The sequence below is a fragment of the Talpa europaea genome (assembly GCF_964194135.1).
Source record: "Talpa europaea genome assembly, chromosome: 14".
In the NCBI taxonomy this organism is placed as follows: Eukaryota; Metazoa; Chordata; class Mammalia; order Eulipotyphla; family Talpidae; genus Talpa; species Talpa europaea.
In genome coordinates, this window is record NC_140082.1 from 28,250,081 (window position 1) to 28,270,418 (window position 20,338).

At 37.0% G+C, this 20,338-nt stretch overlaps 1 protein-coding gene across 1 annotated transcript; it reads left to right on the forward strand.

Moving 5' to 3' along the window:
* Nucleotides 1-308: 308 nt before the first annotated feature.
* Nucleotides 309-19,147, forward strand: CDNF (cerebral dopamine neurotrophic factor; the record flags this gene model as incomplete). Its single annotated transcript, XM_084253705.1, has 4 exons — nt 309-423; nt 12,690-12,817; nt 14,673-14,814; nt 18,969-19,147. The coding sequence occupies 4 exons, from the start codon at nt 309-311 to the stop codon at nt 19,145-19,147; spliced, it is 564 nt and encodes a 187-aa protein (XP_084109831.1).
* Between the last annotated feature and the right edge of the window lie 1,191 nt (nt 19,148-20,338).

Sequence of the window (20,338 nt, forward strand, 5' to 3'; positions counted from 1 at the left end):
AAAAGTTGGCGAATGGTTTGATGGGCGTCGCTCCCGCCCCTCTGGAAAGTCACGCTGTGGGCAGCAGCGCGCACGCGCCAGCCGGGGAGGGCGGGGAATGGCTCCTATGCCCCGCCCATCTAGGCCCGGTCTTGCGAGCCAATGAAAATTCTGGGTTGTTTGTGCGTCATTTGCCCTAGCAACTCCTGGCAGATGTTTTTTCCTATCACTAGCTTGACTTTGCTGATTCCTGGAGCAGCCCCAGGTGGGAGCCCGCGTGGCTGTCGGTGGACGCAAGCTATATAGGCGTTTGGAGTGGTTGGCTCAGCATGTGGTGCTCTGGCCCAGCCGCAGTGGTGGTCTTTTGCGCCGGCCTATGGCTGTTTAACCCCGGGCCGGTGCGAGGCCAGGAGGCAGAGGGGTGGCCTGGGGCCGACTGTGAAGGTGAGCGGTGTGAAAACTGCTTGCATGGCCCTGGCACCTCGCTGCAGCGCCCTAGTTGTTGGCTTTGACGTCTCTCAGCCATGGCTATAAATAACATTTCGCCCAGAAATGCAGGCCCTGTCACTGGTGTCCCACTGCCTTGGCCTGAGCGTTGGCAAAAGTTCCAACGGGCCCAGTGACACCTTGAGTCCACCTTCTGGTCTTCCGGTGACTTTGTGTTGCCACAGTCAAAACTGGTGGTTTGGGATTTGGATTAGATTTTGTGCAAATGCAACCACATTCGGATGACCTGGGCGCTAAACTGATTCTGCTGCTCCTAACCAGAGAGATTTGCCTCTTTTTTTGCACAGATTTTTTAATTGGACACCCCAAAAGGCAAATAAAGTGTGACAAAGTGGTAACTGAGTTGAGGTGGCTTAAATCAGGACACAACTAACAACTAACTTTATAGGGGAAAGTTGCATTGCTAAGGAGTACATTAACCCCTTAAAGAGAGGAGAAATGCAAAAGAATGTTTCCTTCTCTGTTCACAGAATTTCATGCATTTGCAGGCAGAACACATGGGTCTAGAGCTCACCAAGCCATCTGCCTCTGAGGTCATCGAGTGTACTTGGTTTTCGAAAAATTAGCGTTACAGTAGTTCAAAGTTCTGTTGACAAGATCAGAGAAGAGAATTATCCTAGTCCCTTCCTCCTGGACCACTGTAACACCTTCATATTTCATTCATTGAAATAACTAGTTTAAATGTATATACGCCTCACCTTTCTGTAAGCTCAGGAATCTATCCCTACTTAACAAGAACTTGTAGGTTCACAATATGTGTTGGTTGAATGGATGGGTGTCCTCTGTACACTAAAGTCTTCATAATTGGAGTTCAGCTTTCTATCAGCCTGGCAATACTTACAACTTTTTCTCCAGAAATTTAAAATATTGACATATTAGTTTAAAAACTTCACATAGATATGGGTATTTATTTAGCTAAAGTTACAACTTTGCTTAAAGATCTCTTGTAATTGTGTCCTATACATTTAAAGCAAAATTTGTGAGTTATAAATAAGTTATCAGATTAGTCATTTGTAATTTCATTTCTGGAGCTACACCCAAAAATTTTCAGAAGAACCAGAGCTGAATGTGAAGCTTATGCCATCTTTCCTGAATTTATTACAGCATAATGTGACTATCAGCTTGCATGTGTGACTAACCTGGGTATATATTTTCATTGTTAAGGAAGTTGTAGAATCAGTAGTTTTATAAGAACACCGTTCTAGATCCTGTTCTGTTGATGCTAATGAACCTCTATGAAACTTACTTTTCCTTGGGTGAATAAGATTAAAATGTTACATTATATATACTTTAGGGCAAAGGTAAGAAACTGATAGTTCATGAGCCACATCTGTTGATTTTATTACATCTATTGTAATAAGTAGATCTAAAATACAATGTATTTTATTAAGTTCTCACAGTATTTTGAAGAATATTTAGATTATTGAACTACATTTTAAATTTGAGAAACTTGATATTTAAGATTTGTGGCTTTTCTTAAAAAACCAGGTGGCCTGGCAATACTAGCCCATACGTCCAAGAACTGAAAATTTATTGTGGCTGCTCGTTATAGAAAGGAAATGTGTTTTCCAGGATTTTTTATTTTTCCTAGACTCAAATTGCTTTACCCATCATTTTACTTGCCTGAATTTTTACATTTTTCAGCCCTGCTTTAGGTAATATGAGATTTAAGTTTCTCCATCTCTTTAGAAGGATTGTATTGTATTATGGGACTATTTAAAATACTTATTATTTTGAAAAATATATAGATTCACTTATGGGACTAGTTTTAATAGAGTATGGCCAGCAGAGATTGTTGCAGCAATAAATACATGCTTTAAATCACTAATTTGTTAGGAGATTATGGTGAGATTCTTCTCTTTATGAAACTCAAGGGATGCATTTCCATTCTTTACTTCTCTGTGTCATATGAACAACTGGCTTCTTTCTTTTTTAGAAAATTTCTTCCCTTAATGACCATGCTGCTTTTCTCCTGCTTTTGAATTCTGTCTCTGTACCCACTTGTCTATAATATCTTTGTGGGTTTTCAACCCAAAACTATAGGCTCAGTATTAGAATTTTCCAGAGTTCTGTCCTCTGACCTACTCTTCTCAGACTAAATATTGCTTCGTGCAATCAGAATTGACTTATCGATAGCCTGATTAATCCCAAATGTTTCAGAGAACTTACAACCAAATGAATTGACTGTACACTCCCACTTAGACGTCATATATCTCAAACTCAAGAGTCAAAAACTAAAGTCATCACCATCTCTGCCTCTCTGTTCCCCAAACCTGTTTGCTTTCGGTGTCAGTATGTACCTGGTCAATTAGGATAGACTTTTCTTTCTGCCTGACCCCCTATGCACATCAGTCTTTGTGTCCACTGAATCTACCTTCTGATTGACCTTTTCTCCTTCCCCGGGTTCAAAGCTGTATTAAGATTATTATTATTATTTTTTAGATTTATTTATTTATACAAGCACTGGGAGGGTGAGAGAATTCACCAGAGCCAGAGTGGGGAGCAGAGCAGGCAGAAGGACTGAAGTACACTGCTAAGGGGAGCAGCGGGCAGCAGGAGAGGTCTGTGTACCATGTGGGACCCTCCTCCAGTGGCCGGGGAGCAGCTGGGACTCGAACCAGCGCTGCAGAGGCTGCGGGCAGCTTCGCAACTCAGCGTTCAACCGCTGCGCCACCAGGGAGGCCTTTCACCAATTATTTCTTACAACCACAACAGCATCCTTCCTGCCACCTTGCTTCCTCCTCTAGTTCCCTGACAGGTTTATCTTATTACTCCCCTATTTAATATCTTTTAGTGATTTCCCAATTTCCTTTGTTTTCTCCCACCACATCTTATCAAGCAGCTACCACAGTGCATGGACTATGGCAGACACTCAATTTCATTGAACAAATGTATGCATGTATGATGTGATAAAAATATCTGTATGTTTTAGTGAGTCAAAGTGTATCTTTCGAAGTACAGATTAGATCTCCCAGATCTCATTAGTTGCAGTATTGAAATCATATAAAGGTGTATGTGAGAATAGAGTAAGAGTTATGAGGCATTGGAACACTGGATTTCTTTTGTGGGAAGACAAGAATTAGAGGTCTCTGGGAGACTTAATTTCTGCTGACTTGTAGTTATGGTTTTACAGCAGTCTCTCCTTGGCATACTTGATGTTTTTGCTAATTAAACTTAGCAAAAATATTTATTGGTAAGGTCTCATTTTTCAATTCCATCAATAGCATTTAACAGCTCATCAATCATTTCCTTTGGGAATATACTCATTCTTCTTTCTCACCACACCTCACTGATTGTTTCTTTTAGTCTTTTTCTCTTTGTGTTTTTCTTTTCTGGAAAAAAGCTCCAATTTTCAAACAATGGATTTTCACAACACTGAGATACAGACCATGTCTTTCTTCCATCCCTCCTTACTCTGTGCTCTCTTTCATCTTATAAATACCATTGAATGTTGACAACTTAGAAATGTATGTATATAGACCTCACCCATGAACTGCAGATGTAGGTATCCAATCACTTCCTCAATAATATAACCTGCAATAATATAATAAAGTATAGAGAAAAAACATGAATGTTTCATCACATCATTGTTAAAGATGATTTTGGTGTCTCGATCCCTATGGCAAGGGAAATAAAAGTAATTAGGGTTATCTCAAGTTAGAAAACTTTTACGTGGTAAAAAATTATTAAAAAGATATTTTACTTGCTTGGAGAAAATATTCATACAATATGCAACCAACAAGGAGTTAATATCCCAGATATATTAAAAATTTAGGGAATTCAATAATAGAAAAACAAACAACCTAATTAACTAATGAGACACAGATACGAACAATTTGCCAGAGTGTTTATGTGAAAATGAGTGTTTATGTGAAAAAAAAGTTCATCACCACTTCCAATAAAATAGATGCAGATTAAGACCATAATGAGTTACCATCTCACACTCATTAGAAGGGTCCCCAACAAGTGCTAGAAAGGATGTAGAGAATGAAGAATCCTGTTACACTGTTGGTGTGACTGAAATTGGTACAGTCATTATGAAAATAGGTCTGAATTCATCTAAAAAAACTGAAATTGGAAATACTCTATGACCCAGCAATCCCACTTCTGGGCATTTATTCAAGGACATGAAACCATCATCAATGCCCAAACCTATATGCATTACAGTGTTTATTGCTGTGCTGTTTATAATATAATAGCTAGAAAGGACATAGATACAGCCCAAAGACCATCAATAGATGATTGGATCAAGAAAATCTGATATATCCACACTGTGGAATACTATTCAGCCACAAGGAATAATGAAATGTACCTATTTACAGCAAAATGGAGGGAGTTTGAGGGAATTATGTGTAGTAAAGTTATCTAGAATGACAAATACCGGACTTTTACAATAACAGACAATTTGACAAAGTAAAATACAAAAACTAGTGAACATTAATAAATTCAATGAGGGTTCTGAGTATAAGAGTGGGGGGAGAAAGGGAAGATGGTGGGGAAAAAATAAAATAAAATTGGAACAATGTAACTTAGTTAGCAATTCTCGCATAATCTTGGTACTAGATTAGTACCTGATTTTTTGGTCTTTTTTAACCCAAAATCAAGCTAGCACAGATGCTAGTAGGACTGGCTTAAGCTCTAGAAGATGTGGATGGAACTGTTAAACAAAATGTTCCCAGCCCAATGATAGTTTCATAAGTCTACAAATCTGACTTTAAACATTTTATCATTATCTTCTCAAAAAAAGTTCTAGCTCTTTTCCTGCAGGTGGCATTATTATATTTTTCAAATACCACTTTCTCTTTTTGGGTTCTGGTATAATTGCTTAATTGCACTGTAATTTCACATAAAATTTATTAAATATCATTAATATTGCCAAATATTTTATTGAGCATGTTGAGGATTTTTGTGCTACTCAAAAATATTATCATAAATTTTATTTTTATTTTATTATTTTTTAAAGATTTATTTATGCATACAAGAGCTGGGGTACAGGCCAGAGATGCGGGGGCGGCGAGAGAGGATTCACCAGAGACAGCGGGGAACAGAATAGGCAGACTGACTGAAATACACTGCTGAGGGGAGCAGGGGGTGAGACAGGAGAGGTCTGCTGCGCCATGTGGGTTGCTTCCTGGCGGGCCGAGGATCAAACTCGAACTTGTATTGCTGAGGCTGCGGATTGCTTCATAGTGCAGTGCCCAACCCCTTGCGCCACTAGGGAGGCCCTATTATCATAAATTTTAAAGACTAAATTAGGAAATACTTCATGCATATTGAAAAAATATTATATTTAGGCTAAAAGTTAGTAGTTTGCTGTTTGTTACCATTCTTTCTCTTAAAAAACAAAACAAGTACAGCTGAGTCCAACTCTTTCTGTTATTTTCTGCACCCTTTTCAGAGGTAGGAAGCTTCACTTTCCTGAAGTCAATGTGTGCTTCTCATTTACTTTACTACAAATGTGTGTGTCCAAAATAACCTCTCTATATATTTTTGGTGATCTTGGAGGCATATCAGTTATATACTGTCCATATTCATTTGTTGCTTTTTCTACTCAACATTATATTTAGGCATTTGGGCACATTGGTAAGTATAGATACAGTTCATTCTTTTTAACTCAGCTATAGAATTCTACTTTGTAAATGATATACTGTTCATTTATCCTCTCTGAGTGACAGATTTTTCCCACTTTTACATAATTTTAAACAATGCAGTTCTTAATATTCTTATACAGCTTCCCCCTGCTATCTGAAAGTAAAATGGTCCTTTTGGTATGATTTGGTGTTGTTTTAGGTATTTAGGAACACTACTGTCATTAATTTAATGGAATGTTTTATGTGTTTCCTAGGAACTTACCAAATCATACCAATAGGAATGTTCTAGTTTTGCATAGTGGGGGAAACCTGTATATTTCTCCTTGAGCATCATAGTGATGATTTCTCTAGGTCACAGAACAGGAATTGTTAAATTATATGGTATCTACACTTTCAAGTTCACACTTTTTCTACTGGACTGTGTTTTTGTTATGGCTCTATGGGAGCTCTTTTATTCAATTAAAAAATACGTATTTAGCACATAATCTGTGTGCTTAGTTGGGGACAGAGCAGGTTGGCTGGAAAGTGAGTGATCACAAAATTGGTTTCTGAAAGGCAGTGCATAACCAGGTAAATAAAAAGCTAGTTCAACATGTGGGAGTGAGAATGGCATGGTGGTGTTAAACAAGGTTTGAGGAAAGAGAGACTGTGAGAGTCATTTTGAGAATGGGATATTATGTGGGTAAGGTCAGTCGCTGGGCAGCTGTGATGATACATGTGAAATTAGTGATTTTAAAAAGGAATCCAGATTAAAAAGAAGTGAAAAAAATTTTTAAATAAAATAAAAAGTAGTGAAATATTCATTCACAGTGCGATAATATAAATAGAAAACCCCAAAGACTCCACCAAAAATCTATTAAAACCAGTAAGTGCTTAAGTAAAATGGCAGGCTGCAAAATTGACATGCAAAAATATGCTGTATACCAAATGCAAATAAGTGAGAAGAAAAGAAAATTAAAATAATCTCGTTTACAAAAACATCAAAATAATTAGATATCTAGGAATAAATTTAACAAGGGAGGTGAAAGACCTATATGATGAAAATTATCACTCAAAAGACAAAGAACAAGGGCCTCTATCCAAAGAACATAAAACCATCAGTTCAAAAAAATTATACTCTACAATATTTATTGCAATGTTTTTTATAATAGCTAAGTAACACAGGAAGATGTGGTATATAGCCATAAAGAAAGATGAAATGTTACTATTACAACAAAACAGAGACATTCTACAGGATTATGTGCAGCAAAGCAAGTCAGAATGACAAAAACAAATATTGAATATTACATTGTGCATGATTCAACAAAATCAAACACTTATAAAAATTGGTGGACACTAATAAAGTGAGATTTCCGAGGTGAAGGGGCTGCGGGAGAGAAAAAGGCCGAGGAGGTATATGGAATGGTGCTGGGAAAATGTTTTTGTAATCAAAAATATAAATTTATACAATATTAAAAGAAGGATAAGATCCCCAAAACACACTCATTAAGATTTATGAAGTTGACTTTAAAGATTTATACAATTATGTATGAGAATAGTTATATGTGATGAGAAACACCATACACAAAATTTAAGTGTGCAATAGATAAAGGACAATGGCAATACTATGAATAGATGATAATGTATCAAAAAACAAATATCTAAAAAAAGATATAGACAAAGCCACAAAGAGATGGAAAGACATCTTATTTTCATTAATGGGGAGAATTAATTATGGTCAAAATTATCATCCTTACAAAAGCAATATGCAAATTCAATATAAAAATTTGATATTTCAAGGAAATAGAACAAAAATACTAAAATTTATATGGAACCACAAAAGACCTGGTATAGCTTAACCAATCTGGAGGAAAAAGAAAAATGAAGGCATCATATTACCTGCTTTTAAACTATATTATAAAGCAACATTAATTAAAACAATTTGGTATTGGAATAAAAATGTACACATGAATCAATTGAACAGAATCAAGAACCCAGAAACAAATCCACACATTTATTGACATCTAATTTATTAACAATGGGACATGACCATATAGTGAAGAAAGGAAAATATCTTTAACAAATGGTGTTGGAAAATTGGACAGCCACATGTAAAAGAATGAAACTGGATCACTCCTTAACTCCATATGCAAAAATAAATTCAAAACTGGTTAAAGACTTGGATGTAAAACTTGAAATCATAAAATACATAGAAGAAAACATAGCTGATATATTCTATGACATCAACCATAAATGAAAGGAAAAAATAAAGATTTGGGACTACAACAGATTTAAAAGAGCTTGTACTATAAAAGAAAATATCAACAGATTCAAAGAAAAAAAACTCCACTGAATGGGAGAAAATATTTACATATCACACATCCGATAAGGAGTTAATAGCCAAAGTATATAAGTAATTCATCCACTTTAACAACAACAAAACAACCCAGTTAAAAAATGAACAAATGAACTTGAAGAGACACTTTTCCAAAGAGGGAAATACAGGTGACTAACAAGACAAATGAAAAAATGCTCATTATCACTTTTTATTTGGAAACTGCAAATCAAATACACAATAATATATTATTTCACACCTGTAAGAATGGCTAACATCAAAATACTACTAAAAAGTGTTGATTAGCATGTGGAGAAAAAGGAGCCTTTATACAGTGTTGGTAGGAATAGAAATTGGGGCACCCATTTTGGACTTTTCTCAAAAGCTTTATTTTTTTTTATTTTTTTTTTTAAATAGAGGCATGTTTTTTATTTATTTAGTTTGTTTGTTTTGTTTATACATGCACTGGGTACAGTCAGAAGCGCGGGAGGGTGAGAGAATTCACCAGAGTCAGAGCGGGGAGCACAGCAGGCAGAAGGACCGAAGTACACTGCTGAGGGGAGCAGCCGGCGGCAGGAGAGGTCTGCACGACATGTGGGACCCTCCTCTAGTGGCCGGGGAGCAGCCGGGGATCGAACCGGCGCTGCAGCCGCGGGCAGCTTCGCAACCCAGGGCTCAACCGCTGTGCCACCTGGGAGGCCTTCTCAAAAGCTTTAAATAAAACTACCATATGATCCAGAAATCCCACTTTTGGGAAACACAAGAAAAGAAAACTACAAACCAATATCCCCTGTGAACATAGATGCAGAAATTCTCAACAAAATCTTAGCAAACTGAATTCAACAAAACATTAAAATGCAATGACCAAATGAAATTTATTCCAGGGATGCAAGGTTGGATGGCTTGACATCTGCAAATCAATCAGATCAACAAAAGGAAAGAAAAAAAAATCACATGATCGTATCAATAGCTGCAGATAAAGAATCTGACAAGATCCTTTTATGATTAAAAATTCTCAATAAAATGGGAATGGAAGGAAGACACCTCAACATAGTAAAGACAATATACAACAAACCAACAACTAACATCATACTCAATGATAAACACCAAAAACTTCCTTAAACTGCTTCTAAGATTAAGTACAAGGCAAAGATACACACTCTCACCCCTATTACTGAACAGAATTAGAAGTCCCAGAGTAGTTAGGCAAGAGAAAGAAAGGGAATCAGAAATGAGGAAGATGACGTATTTGCAAATGACACAATCAGATACATAGATAATCCTAAAGATGCCACCATGAAACTATTAAAAGCAGTAAATCAGCACAGTAAAGTAGCAGTGTACAAAATCAATGGTCTGTTTCATTCCTCTATGCAAACAACAAACTAGAAAAGAAAGAAGCCAAGCATTTCATACTATTATAGTTGCATTAAAAAGTAATTGGGCCTCCCCTGGTGGCTCAGGCAGTTGAGCGTAGTAGCTCTGTGAGGCTGTCTGCAGCCTCTGCAGTGCCGGTTTGATCCCGGCCAGCCAGCGAGGGTCCCACATGGCGTGGCAGACCTCTCCTGTCTTCGCCCGCTGCTCCCCTCAGCAGTGTATTTCAGTCAGTCTGCCTGTTCTGCTCCCCGCTCTGTCTCTGGCGAATCCTCTCATCCTCCCGCACATCTGACCTGTACTCCGGTTCTTGTATAAATAAATAAATAAATATCTTAAACAAAAAAAAAGGATGCAGTAATTTAACAACATCAAAAACTATAAGGTGTTGTTAAAAACAAATAAAGCAAAAGGAAATGGAAAGGTATGTCATATTTATGGATTAGAAGAATTTAAGTGGTCAAAATGGCCATCTTACTCAAACTAACGTACAGATTTAAAGTAATCCCTTTTAAAATTTCAATCACTGTCTTAAAGGAAATAAAGACTGCAGTACTAAAATTCATATAGAATCACAAAAGACACAGCATAGCCAAAGCAATTTTAAGAGTAAAGAAGAATGGAGTGTATTGTGCTTCCAGTCTTTAAATTATACTATGAAGCTATAATAATAATAATAATAAAACCCTACAGTATTGGAATACAAATAGACCAGTGGAATGGAATTGAGAACCCAGAAATAAACCCACATTTATATGGACAGTTAATTTAAAACATAAAAGGCAAGAGCATACAATGGAGAAAGGCAAGTCTATTCAACAAATAGTGTAGGGAAAATTGAGCTGGCACATGCAAAAGAATGAAACCAGACTACCATCTCATAGTAGACACAAAAATTAATTCAAAATGGATTAAAAACTTGGACCGAAGACCTGAGCCATAAAATACATAGAAGAAAAATATAGGCAAAACACTCCATGACACAGACTTCAGAACTGTCTTTGTGGATTCGTTTCCAAAGTCAAGGGAAACAAAATAAAAAATAAACCAATGGGGCTACATCAAGCTAAAAAGCTTTTGCACTGGGAAAGCAGATTTCCTTAAAAGTTTCCTAGCTGTCATCTTAACTGTCACTAAAACAAAAAGCTCCCTAAAAGGGAGAACACTTTTGCTCATCATACATCCAACAAGGGACTAAAAACCCGAAAAACTCACATAACAAGGTAACATAGCAGAAGGTTTTACCTTCTGTTTATATTCATACAGGTTTGCTATTATTGTTGATATAGTTAAATCTCTGTTTAGATTTGCCTCCCATTTGCCATTTTGTTTTCTTATAATTACTTCTTATAACCCGATACTCCTCCTGGATTTTGTCTCCTAGATTTCATCCTTTAGTAACTCTATATAGTGTTTTACACATAGAAAGTGATCAATAAACATTTATTAAGTGAAAAATTAATTTAACCAGATGAACATAATTTGAACTACTTTGTCTCCTTTGCATATTAGAATGACTTATAGAACTTGCCTCTTTTTTCAGACAGAAAGCTAAGATATCTGGTTGTGGGCCATGGGAGATATAGCCTGGTTTTAAGTAATAGTATGGATCAAAAGGAAAGATGGAGAGAACAAAGGACCTAAGCACTCTCCTCTCATCCTTACTTTACTCCTAGAATTCTCTTTCTGATATCAGTACCATCCTTTTCCAGCATAAGTTTTGGCCTCGTTTCCTTCTCAGCTTGCTTGGGCCAGACACTTGCCCTAATTGAGAAGCAACATGGGAACGTAACATGGGAAAGCAGTCTGTTCCTATGGCAGAGAAGCCTAATGGACATGTTTGTGGGTCTAAAGTCACCTCACCTGGTATCTAATTGCCTCCCTTCCACTTACTGGACAAGTTGATTGCTTTATGACTCAGTTTCTTCATCTGTAAAATGAGAGTAGTAATGTATCTACATCATAGATGTAGACTATAGACATCATTACTGTGACATACGCATGAACTAATATACATAAAGTGCTTGATATAGCACCTGATTTAAAACCCTAGATGTGTTAACTGTGGTTATTTCTTGCATGTGTTTCCCCTGAGCTCAGGGTCTTCACTGATTATGGGTACTAGGATTGAACATGATTGTTCAAGTTGGGGTTTCACTTCAGTCTCATGATGGTGGGACATAAAGACACAGCCCACCAAGGGTCTTCATTGAAGATACATATTCAGGATTTTCCCTATGCTTTAAACTAAGTTATCCAAAGTATAGTATTTTTTTTTAATAATTCTAATAGAAGTCTTAACTTTTTTTTTTAAAAGATTTATTTATTTATTTCTACAAGCACTGGGTACAGTCAGAAGCGCGGGAGGGTGAGAGAATTCACCAGAGCCAGAGCGGGGAACAGAACAGGCACAGTGACGAAATACACTGCTGAGGGGAGCAGCGGACGTGGCAGGAGAGGTCTGTCACACGGCAGGAGAGGTGTGTCACACCATGTGGGACCCTCACCGGCAGCCGGGGATCGAACCGGTGCTGCAGAGGCTGCGGGCAGCTTCGCAGCCCAGCACTCAACCACTGCGCCACCAGGGGAGGCCCAAAAGTATGGTATCTTATAGAAACCTACATGTATTTTTAGGGTTAGTCACATTTTGTGTGCAAAATCTCATTTTAGGTGGAAATTCGTTCTAAAGAAGAATTGATTCAACAGTCATATTTGATTCATAACTCGTTAATTGATTCAATAAATTCAATAAACTCATAAATTATCACTAAACTAATAATTACAGGCTTTGAATCATTCTTATAATTTGAATCTATTGTTGCAATATGCTGAATTATACTTTTTCATTTGGTGAATGGGACATATACTTAGGTGTGGTAGTGGCTATATTGTATAAAAATACACAATTTCTTTGCACCTTCTAGTATGTAAAGAATTCTTGAGCCGATTCTACAACTCTTTGATAGCCAGAGGAGTCCACTTTTCTCTGGACACCATAGAAAAAGAATTGATCGACTTTTGCTTGGATGTCAAAGGAAAAGAAAACCGCCTGGTATGGTAAATTTCACCTTCCATTTTCCCCTTGTACTTGAAGAAAACTGCTAATAATTTCATTTCTCATCATCAACTTAATGTTTTCCAGTTAAACTCTTGCCTCAAGCACATTCATTTCAGAGAGCAAGCAGAACAGAAATTGATCTCTCAGCTAAATGCAGTCATATGTATTTTCATGTAGGGAATAGCTGGTTTCATATTGCTTTCTAAATAAATCATGAGCAACCAGTTCTATGTTTTCTTAAATGAATTATGCAATTGAATTCTTTTTTCTTTTTTTTTTAAAGATCTATCTATCTATCTATCTATCTATCTATCTATCTATCTATCTATCTATCTATTTATTTATACAAGCACTGGGTACAGTCAGAAGCGCGGGAGGGTGAGAGGATTCACCAGAGCCAGAGCAGGGAGCAGAGCAGGCAGAAGGACCGAAGTACACTGCTGAGGGGAACAGCGGGCGGCAGGAGAGGTCTGCGCGCCATGCGGGACCCTCCCCCGGTTGGGGATCGAACCAGCGCTGCAGAGGCTGCGGGCAGCTTCGCAACCCAGTGTTCAACCGCTGTGCCACCGGGGAGGCCCTCAATTGAATTCTTAATGAGAATTTACTGTATTGAATTCAGAGTGGATAGATGTTTTTCAGTTCTTACAAAACAATTTAGTGAAACCTACCAAAACATTTTATATTATTATTTACATATAACTAATGAAGCATAAATATTTTCTTATCATGGTGTTTGTAGGGTACTTCCTGGGTAGGTACAGTTGACTTGTTTCAATATACTGTTTCACATCTTTTTTTAAAAAAAGATTTATTTATTTATTTATTTATGCATACAAGAGCTGGGGTGCAGGCCAGAGATGCAGAGGGGGTGGGAGGATTCACCAGAAACAGAGTGGGGAACTGAATAGGCAGACTGACTGAAACACACTGCTGAGGGGAGCAGCGGGCGAGGCAGGAGAGGTCTGCTGCACCATGTGGGTTGCTCCTTGGCCGGCCAGGGATCAAACTTGTGCTGCAGAGGCTGCGGATTGCTTCACAGTGTGGTGCTTAACCACTTGTCCCACCAGGGAGGCCCTGTTTTGCCTCTTGAAAGACAATCTTAAGCTAATTCATTTTGCCTAAGATTGTCATGTTGGAATTTGTCAGTTAAATTTTCATTGTTGACGGCTCATCATAGTGTTTACACTGAATATAACACCTTCACCAAGTTTTATGTTGTTAGACACAGTTACAATGTTTTCATTATAAAACTCTCATTTGTGCCATTTGTATATTCTTAACTGTAAAATGTTAAGTCAGCTGGGAAGGCAGTGTAGCATGATAGAAAAGAAAATGGACTCTAGAACCAAAATGTTAGTCTTTTTTGTTTTAAATTTATTTCATTTATTTATTTTTAATTGAGGTAATATTGGGCTATCCCATCGAGTACTTCCACCATAATGCACCCTAGATTTTTGAAATCAGTCTCTTCTATTGCTATCTGGCTGAACTTCAGTTGGCTTGAGTGTAAAAAGGGGATAATAACAGTACTTACTTCACAGGTTTGTGGTGAGAATTAAATAAACCAATGTCTTTAAAGTTCTGAGAGCAGTACCTGACACAGAGAAAACAATTAGTAAGTGTTAGCTCTCATCATTGGTCTTTGAGCATCATGTGAATTGTAGGGCACTTCTAATTAGACTGATCATGGGAATGAAGTCATTTGTTTTTGATGTCTTAGTCAGCAGGGGTTGAAATTTAAGAGCTGGGCCATGAAAACTAGGTTAACTTCTTTCTCACTTTTTGAAACTCTATTTCTGTCTGTGTTTTTCAATGTCTGGGATGCTCAATTCTCTTCTTTCTCTTTCAGTGCTATTATCTTGGAGCAACGAACGATGCAGCCACCAAGATCCTTAGCGAGGTCACTCGCCCAATGAGTATGCATGTGCCTGTAGTGAAGATTTGTGAGAAGCTAAAGAAGATGGATAGCCAGATCTGTGAACTAAAATATGGTATAAAGGAGTCAAAAAGGATTGCCCAATATGTCCAAAATATTGCCAAATCTCTAAACAGGGCCATGTTTTAAAAAAAATCAGTGTAAGAAGGAGAGGCATTGTCAGTTATTGATAGTTGTTGGGCTGCTGAATAGCACTGAGTTTTGGGGAAAGTGAAGTGAATACTGGCACAATCAGCATCAGTAAGACTGCTAACCCAAAGAGCGAAGTTTAAACTCTTAACCATGAAGGCAATATTGACTACATAGGGAAAGATTCTTGGTAACCTTTTAAGACAAAAGTTGCATTGATTCAAAAGTGATGTAAGGATTTAAGTTTTTTAAAAAAACTTTATTTATTTATGCTTACAAGAGCGGATGTACAGGCCAGAGGTGCAGAGGGGTGAGAGGATCCACCAGAGTGGGAAACAGAGCAGGCAGATTGACCGAAGTACACTGCTGAGGGGAACAGTGGGCGAGTCAGGAGAGGTCTCCTGCGCTATGTGGGTTGCTCTCTGGGTGGCCGGGGTATCGAACCTGTGCTGTTGAGGCTGTGGACAGCTTCACAGGTTGTGTCTTAACCCCTTACGCCACCAGGGAGGCCCCAGGATTTAAGTTTTAAATGTGACTACATCTTTTTTCCTAAATTTGGTTATCATTCTGCCACCTTTAAATTATGGGGTAAATTTTAGAAAATAGGTTATTCACATTAAATCAAGTTTTGCTAGATGAAATAACCTTTTTGTGGGAGCCTAAAATAAACAGTGAGGAAAGGAAGATGTCCTATTTAAGACATTATCCTTGGCCTTATAATGTTCTCCTAGATCTAGTCTTATACTGAGGATTTGTATCTAGGCCAGTCTTTTGCGTGGATTGAATAGGTATGATACAAGGCACGGGAATTCCTACCTTACCTGATAGTCCATCAGAGGAGATCCATTTCTTTTGTGTAAGTCATTGTTTTTATGTTATATAGCCAGTGTGGTATTGTAAAATACTTAAGTAATTAGGACCTGACTGAATTATATTTTTCTTATTTCCCAACAAAGTTGTGTAATAGGCCTATGCTCCCTAGCTACATAGCTAGGTTTAAAGTTAGAAGACACCAAAGAAAAACTGTTTCTCAGTTTGGCAAGGGCAAGCCCTTATTTCTAGGGTGGTGATTATGGGGTAGGCATCCTTTTTTATTGGCTTCCAAATAATAAAGTAGAGGCAGGAAACACCAAGCCCATATAATCAATGTTCACAAAAGGGAAAAACCTGTGCTGATTTTTTCATTCAACACATTTTTTGGAAGAAATTCTATGTGCCAGGGGTCTTACTGGGCTCCTTGAATAATAGAAAAATGAATCAAATATAATTGAGAAGAAACAAACTAATGTTTTCATAAATGCCGGCCACTAGAGGCCCTTGGGGAGCCACACACACTAGGTTTAATTTTGTATTGACCTTTTCTTGTAGTTTTAGGGTGTCACAGAGTTTTTCTCCATTTTAAAATTAATTTCAGATGCCAGATTCTGTATAAAAACACAGAGGAAATACTGACACTTCAAGAAAGTATGTTTTCCCTTCAACTGTTGATCCTGAATAGACCAATAGTTTAAAATCCTTCTTCCCAGAGTCTTGTTAAAAGAGAAGCTGAGATTGAATAGAGATCTTTGAGTTGTGGGAAATTAATAATTTGGGCTAGAAAACCTTCTACTTTTAGAAGATTCTGTCAAGTCAAATCATGAAATTAGTAAACAATTTAAGTGTGGAGGTGGGTTATGTTTACAACTAGGAAAGAATGCTTTTGTTTACTGCTTTTTAATTTTTTTAAAGATTTATTTATTTATGCATACAAGAACCGGGTTACAGGCCAGAGGTGCGGGGGGTGAGAAGATTCACCAGAGACAGAGTGGGGAGCAGAACAGGCAATCCACTGAAATACACTACTGAGGGGAGCAGTGGGCGAGTCAGGAGAGGTCTGCTGCGCCATGTTGGGTAGCTCCCTGGCCGGCTAAGGATCAAACTCATGCCGCAGTGGCTGAGGATAGCTTCATAGGTTGCGTCTTAACCCCTTGAGCCACCAGAGAGGCCTGCTTACTGCTTTTTTAGAAAGATGGAAATCACTATGAAAAATTTAGGATTGTCTGGAGCACAGAGTTTTGGTGAAAAACCAAGCAAAAAAAAAAAAGACTTTAAAATTTAACTTTTATTTTTTTCCCAGCTTTAAGGAGATAATGACATAATATCATGTAAGTTTATGTAGAGTTTGATACACTTCGTATTATAAAACGACTACCACTTTTGCATTAGCTAACATCTACATTTTGTCACACAGTTACCACTTCTTTGTGGTGAGAAGATTTTTGGGGGAGAGAAGTTACTCTTCTAGTAACTTCTAAGTATATAATACATTATTATTAATTACATTAGAGCCCCAGAACTTATTCATCTTGCAGTTCATCTTACAAAAAAAAGTTTGTACCTTTGACCAACATCTCCCGTTTCCAGTACGCCCCAGCCCCTGGTAACTGAGTTTGACTTATTCACATTCTACCATAAGTAATGTCTTATAGTATTTGTCTTTCTCTGGTTGACTTATTTCACTTAGTGTATGCTAAGTGCTCTAAGGTATATCCATGTTGTTGAAAATGGTAGGACTTTTTTCTTTCATTTTCATATGAATGTATACATTTATATATCTTATGTAAATATATTCATTTAATATATTTATATATTTAATATATAAATACAAATATAAATATATGTTTTGTGTATATATGTATACATGCATGTGTGTATACATTCATCTGTTGGCAGATACTTAGCTTATTTCCATATCTTGGCTATTGTGAATAATGCTGCAATGAACATGGGAATGCAGATATCCCTTGGCTATCCTGTTTTCATTTCTTTTGTATTTATGCCCATAAATTATGCTGGTTTAATTGTAGTGTAGTCCTATTTTTAATTTCTGGAGGAACCTATACTGTTCTTCGTAGTGACTATTCCAATTTACCTTCCCACCAACAGTGTACAAGGATTCCCTTGTTTACTTCATCTCTAATAATTGTTAATGCTTGCGTTTTTGATGACAGCCATTCCAGCAAGTGTGAGGTGATATCTCATTGTGGTTTTAACTTGCATTTTCTTGAAGATTTTGAGCACCTTTTTATGTAACTGTTGGCCGTTTATGTGCTTTCTTTGGAAAAATGTCTATTCAGTATGTCTGACATTTTCTAACTAGAATTGTATGAATTCTTTATATAGTTTGGGTAGTAGCTCTTTATCAGGTCCATATTTGCAAATATTATTTCTATAGAGAAAAACTGCCCTCTTGATAGAGAAATTAAAATAATGAATATCATATATTGTGTTATATATAGTACATTATAGATAAGCCTAATAAAACAAATTTTGGGGTGAAGACTTGGCATTTGAGAAGTAGCTGAGTTCTTGAAATTTTCTGCAAATAATCTATAAATAGGAAAACAGTGGTTTTACTAGAGGAGTTAGGTATTGGTGACAGACAAGAATGGTAGGAGCCATATTGGCTGGCACTGAAACACTAGCATTAGAGAAGTGGATAATAACCCAAAGGGCTGCAAATGAATGCTGTGATAAATTAGTAATCCCAGTAGGGGTAATGGGGTCAGATGAGTTTAAGCAAAAATCTAAAACAATTACGGGTCAGAGAGAATGCTCTGAATTTTATTTGTGTTTCAGTTTCTTTACATTTTTATTTAAGGACTTGATAGTGATTTTTAATGTGTATGTTCATCTGTTTTAATGAGCCATAACTTTAAACCATACTCCCAAGGCCATCCCAAGGCACAGCCTTTTATCGATTCCCTTCTTTTTACTTTAGAAGCAGCAGTTAAGATGCAGTTCTATTGGTTTTAGGAGTGCTGATCTTGAGAATCCTTGCTGTGGTAGCTAATACTACCAAGTTACAAAGTCCCCTGTTTTGAAACAAATATAATTCCTTAGGGAGAAAGTCAGAGGCAACACAAATTGTCTCAAAGCTTTGTGTAGAACACAGGTGTGTCTTGGTTTCCACAGAAATTGAACCGTTCCCCACTTTGGATCACAAAGTCCACATTGAGCACAATAATTTTATTTCTTTTTTTTAAGTATTTCTTAGTTTTTAGTTTATTAGAAATTGTGCCTTTCCTTTTTGCCCTTTAGAAAAGAAGTTGGACTTAGCATCATTGGACCTGTCGAAGATGAGAGTAGCAGAGTTGAAACAGATATTGTACAGCTGGGGAGAAGAGTGCAGAGCCTGTGCAGAAAAATCAGACTACGTGAATCTGATCAAAGAACTGGCGCCCAAGTATGCAGCCACACACCCCCAAACAGAACTCTGACTCATGGAAGCCTGAACATCATTGATTGTAATTATAGACAAAGTGACTCAGTAGGACACATTGGTTAACAGTAACCAAGCGTTGTACTGTGTGGTCCATATGTCTTGTTTTGATATACCTCAGAATGGATTACTTAGGTTTAGTGACAGCTTGTATTTGCAGTGTCCCAAAACCTAAAAGTGCCTTTCTCATAGTCTTGCAAGCAGGTTGTATAGTCTTGTAAGTCTTATATAAATTATGTTCTAGTTTCCAAGTTGGGAAAAGCAAACTATTGAAAAATCAATGCAGAAAAGTAATTCTAAGAAAGAAGAGAGTGCTCAGAGGCCTCTCTGTGTACTAATATTTAATTAAACACATTGGATTAGCACAAAAGAAACAATATTTTAGTTTTCTGAACTTTTAACTTCAATACCCCCAGAAATGTGGCATAATTAAAAGATTTATTTTAAAAAAGTAAACTTTGTATATTCAACTGCAAAGACAGGAAGCACCACTTGAAATTCGTATTTCCCATATGAAGAAAACCTATTTAAAATCTATTTAAACCTACTTTAGAAAATGGATCCAGGATCCATATAAGCCTTGCCAATGTTTCAGGAAATTTTATCCACATCTACATTGTTGATTGAAACAAATTGAAAGTCTTTTTCATTCTTTTCTGGCACACATTAGACAAGTTTTTGATAGAAGACTGAAGCATATTGAGTACTTGTAGGCAACATGGAGCTTTATGATTGTTCATGCTATTTTATAAGAGTTAAATTGTCAAATCATTTTGGGTTCCATTTTCCGGCCACATAAGAATAAAAAATCCATTGTAGAAGTGATCGCTTCTGAGTGGCACATGGAGAAGGGTATGACCACCACAAAGCTTTCTGGGGTGATAGGAAACAATCAACCTTATAGCTTGATTGGGGTGGTAGGTTACATGAGTAAATACAATTATTAAGCCTATTCAGTAGTATAACTAAGACCTGGACATTTTATTGTATATAGATTAGATCTTGAAAAACTGCTAAAGAAATTAATCAATCCAAAACCTCTTTTTCATTTAAGGAATTGCATTTATGGATTGAGAGTCCTTTTGGGGAGTTTAGGAGAAATTTTTCAAACTCATAGTATGTGCTGAAAATGTAATTTTCATTCTTACATGTTGCATTGGTAAATGAATGTTCGGTTGGGCAGTTAGAA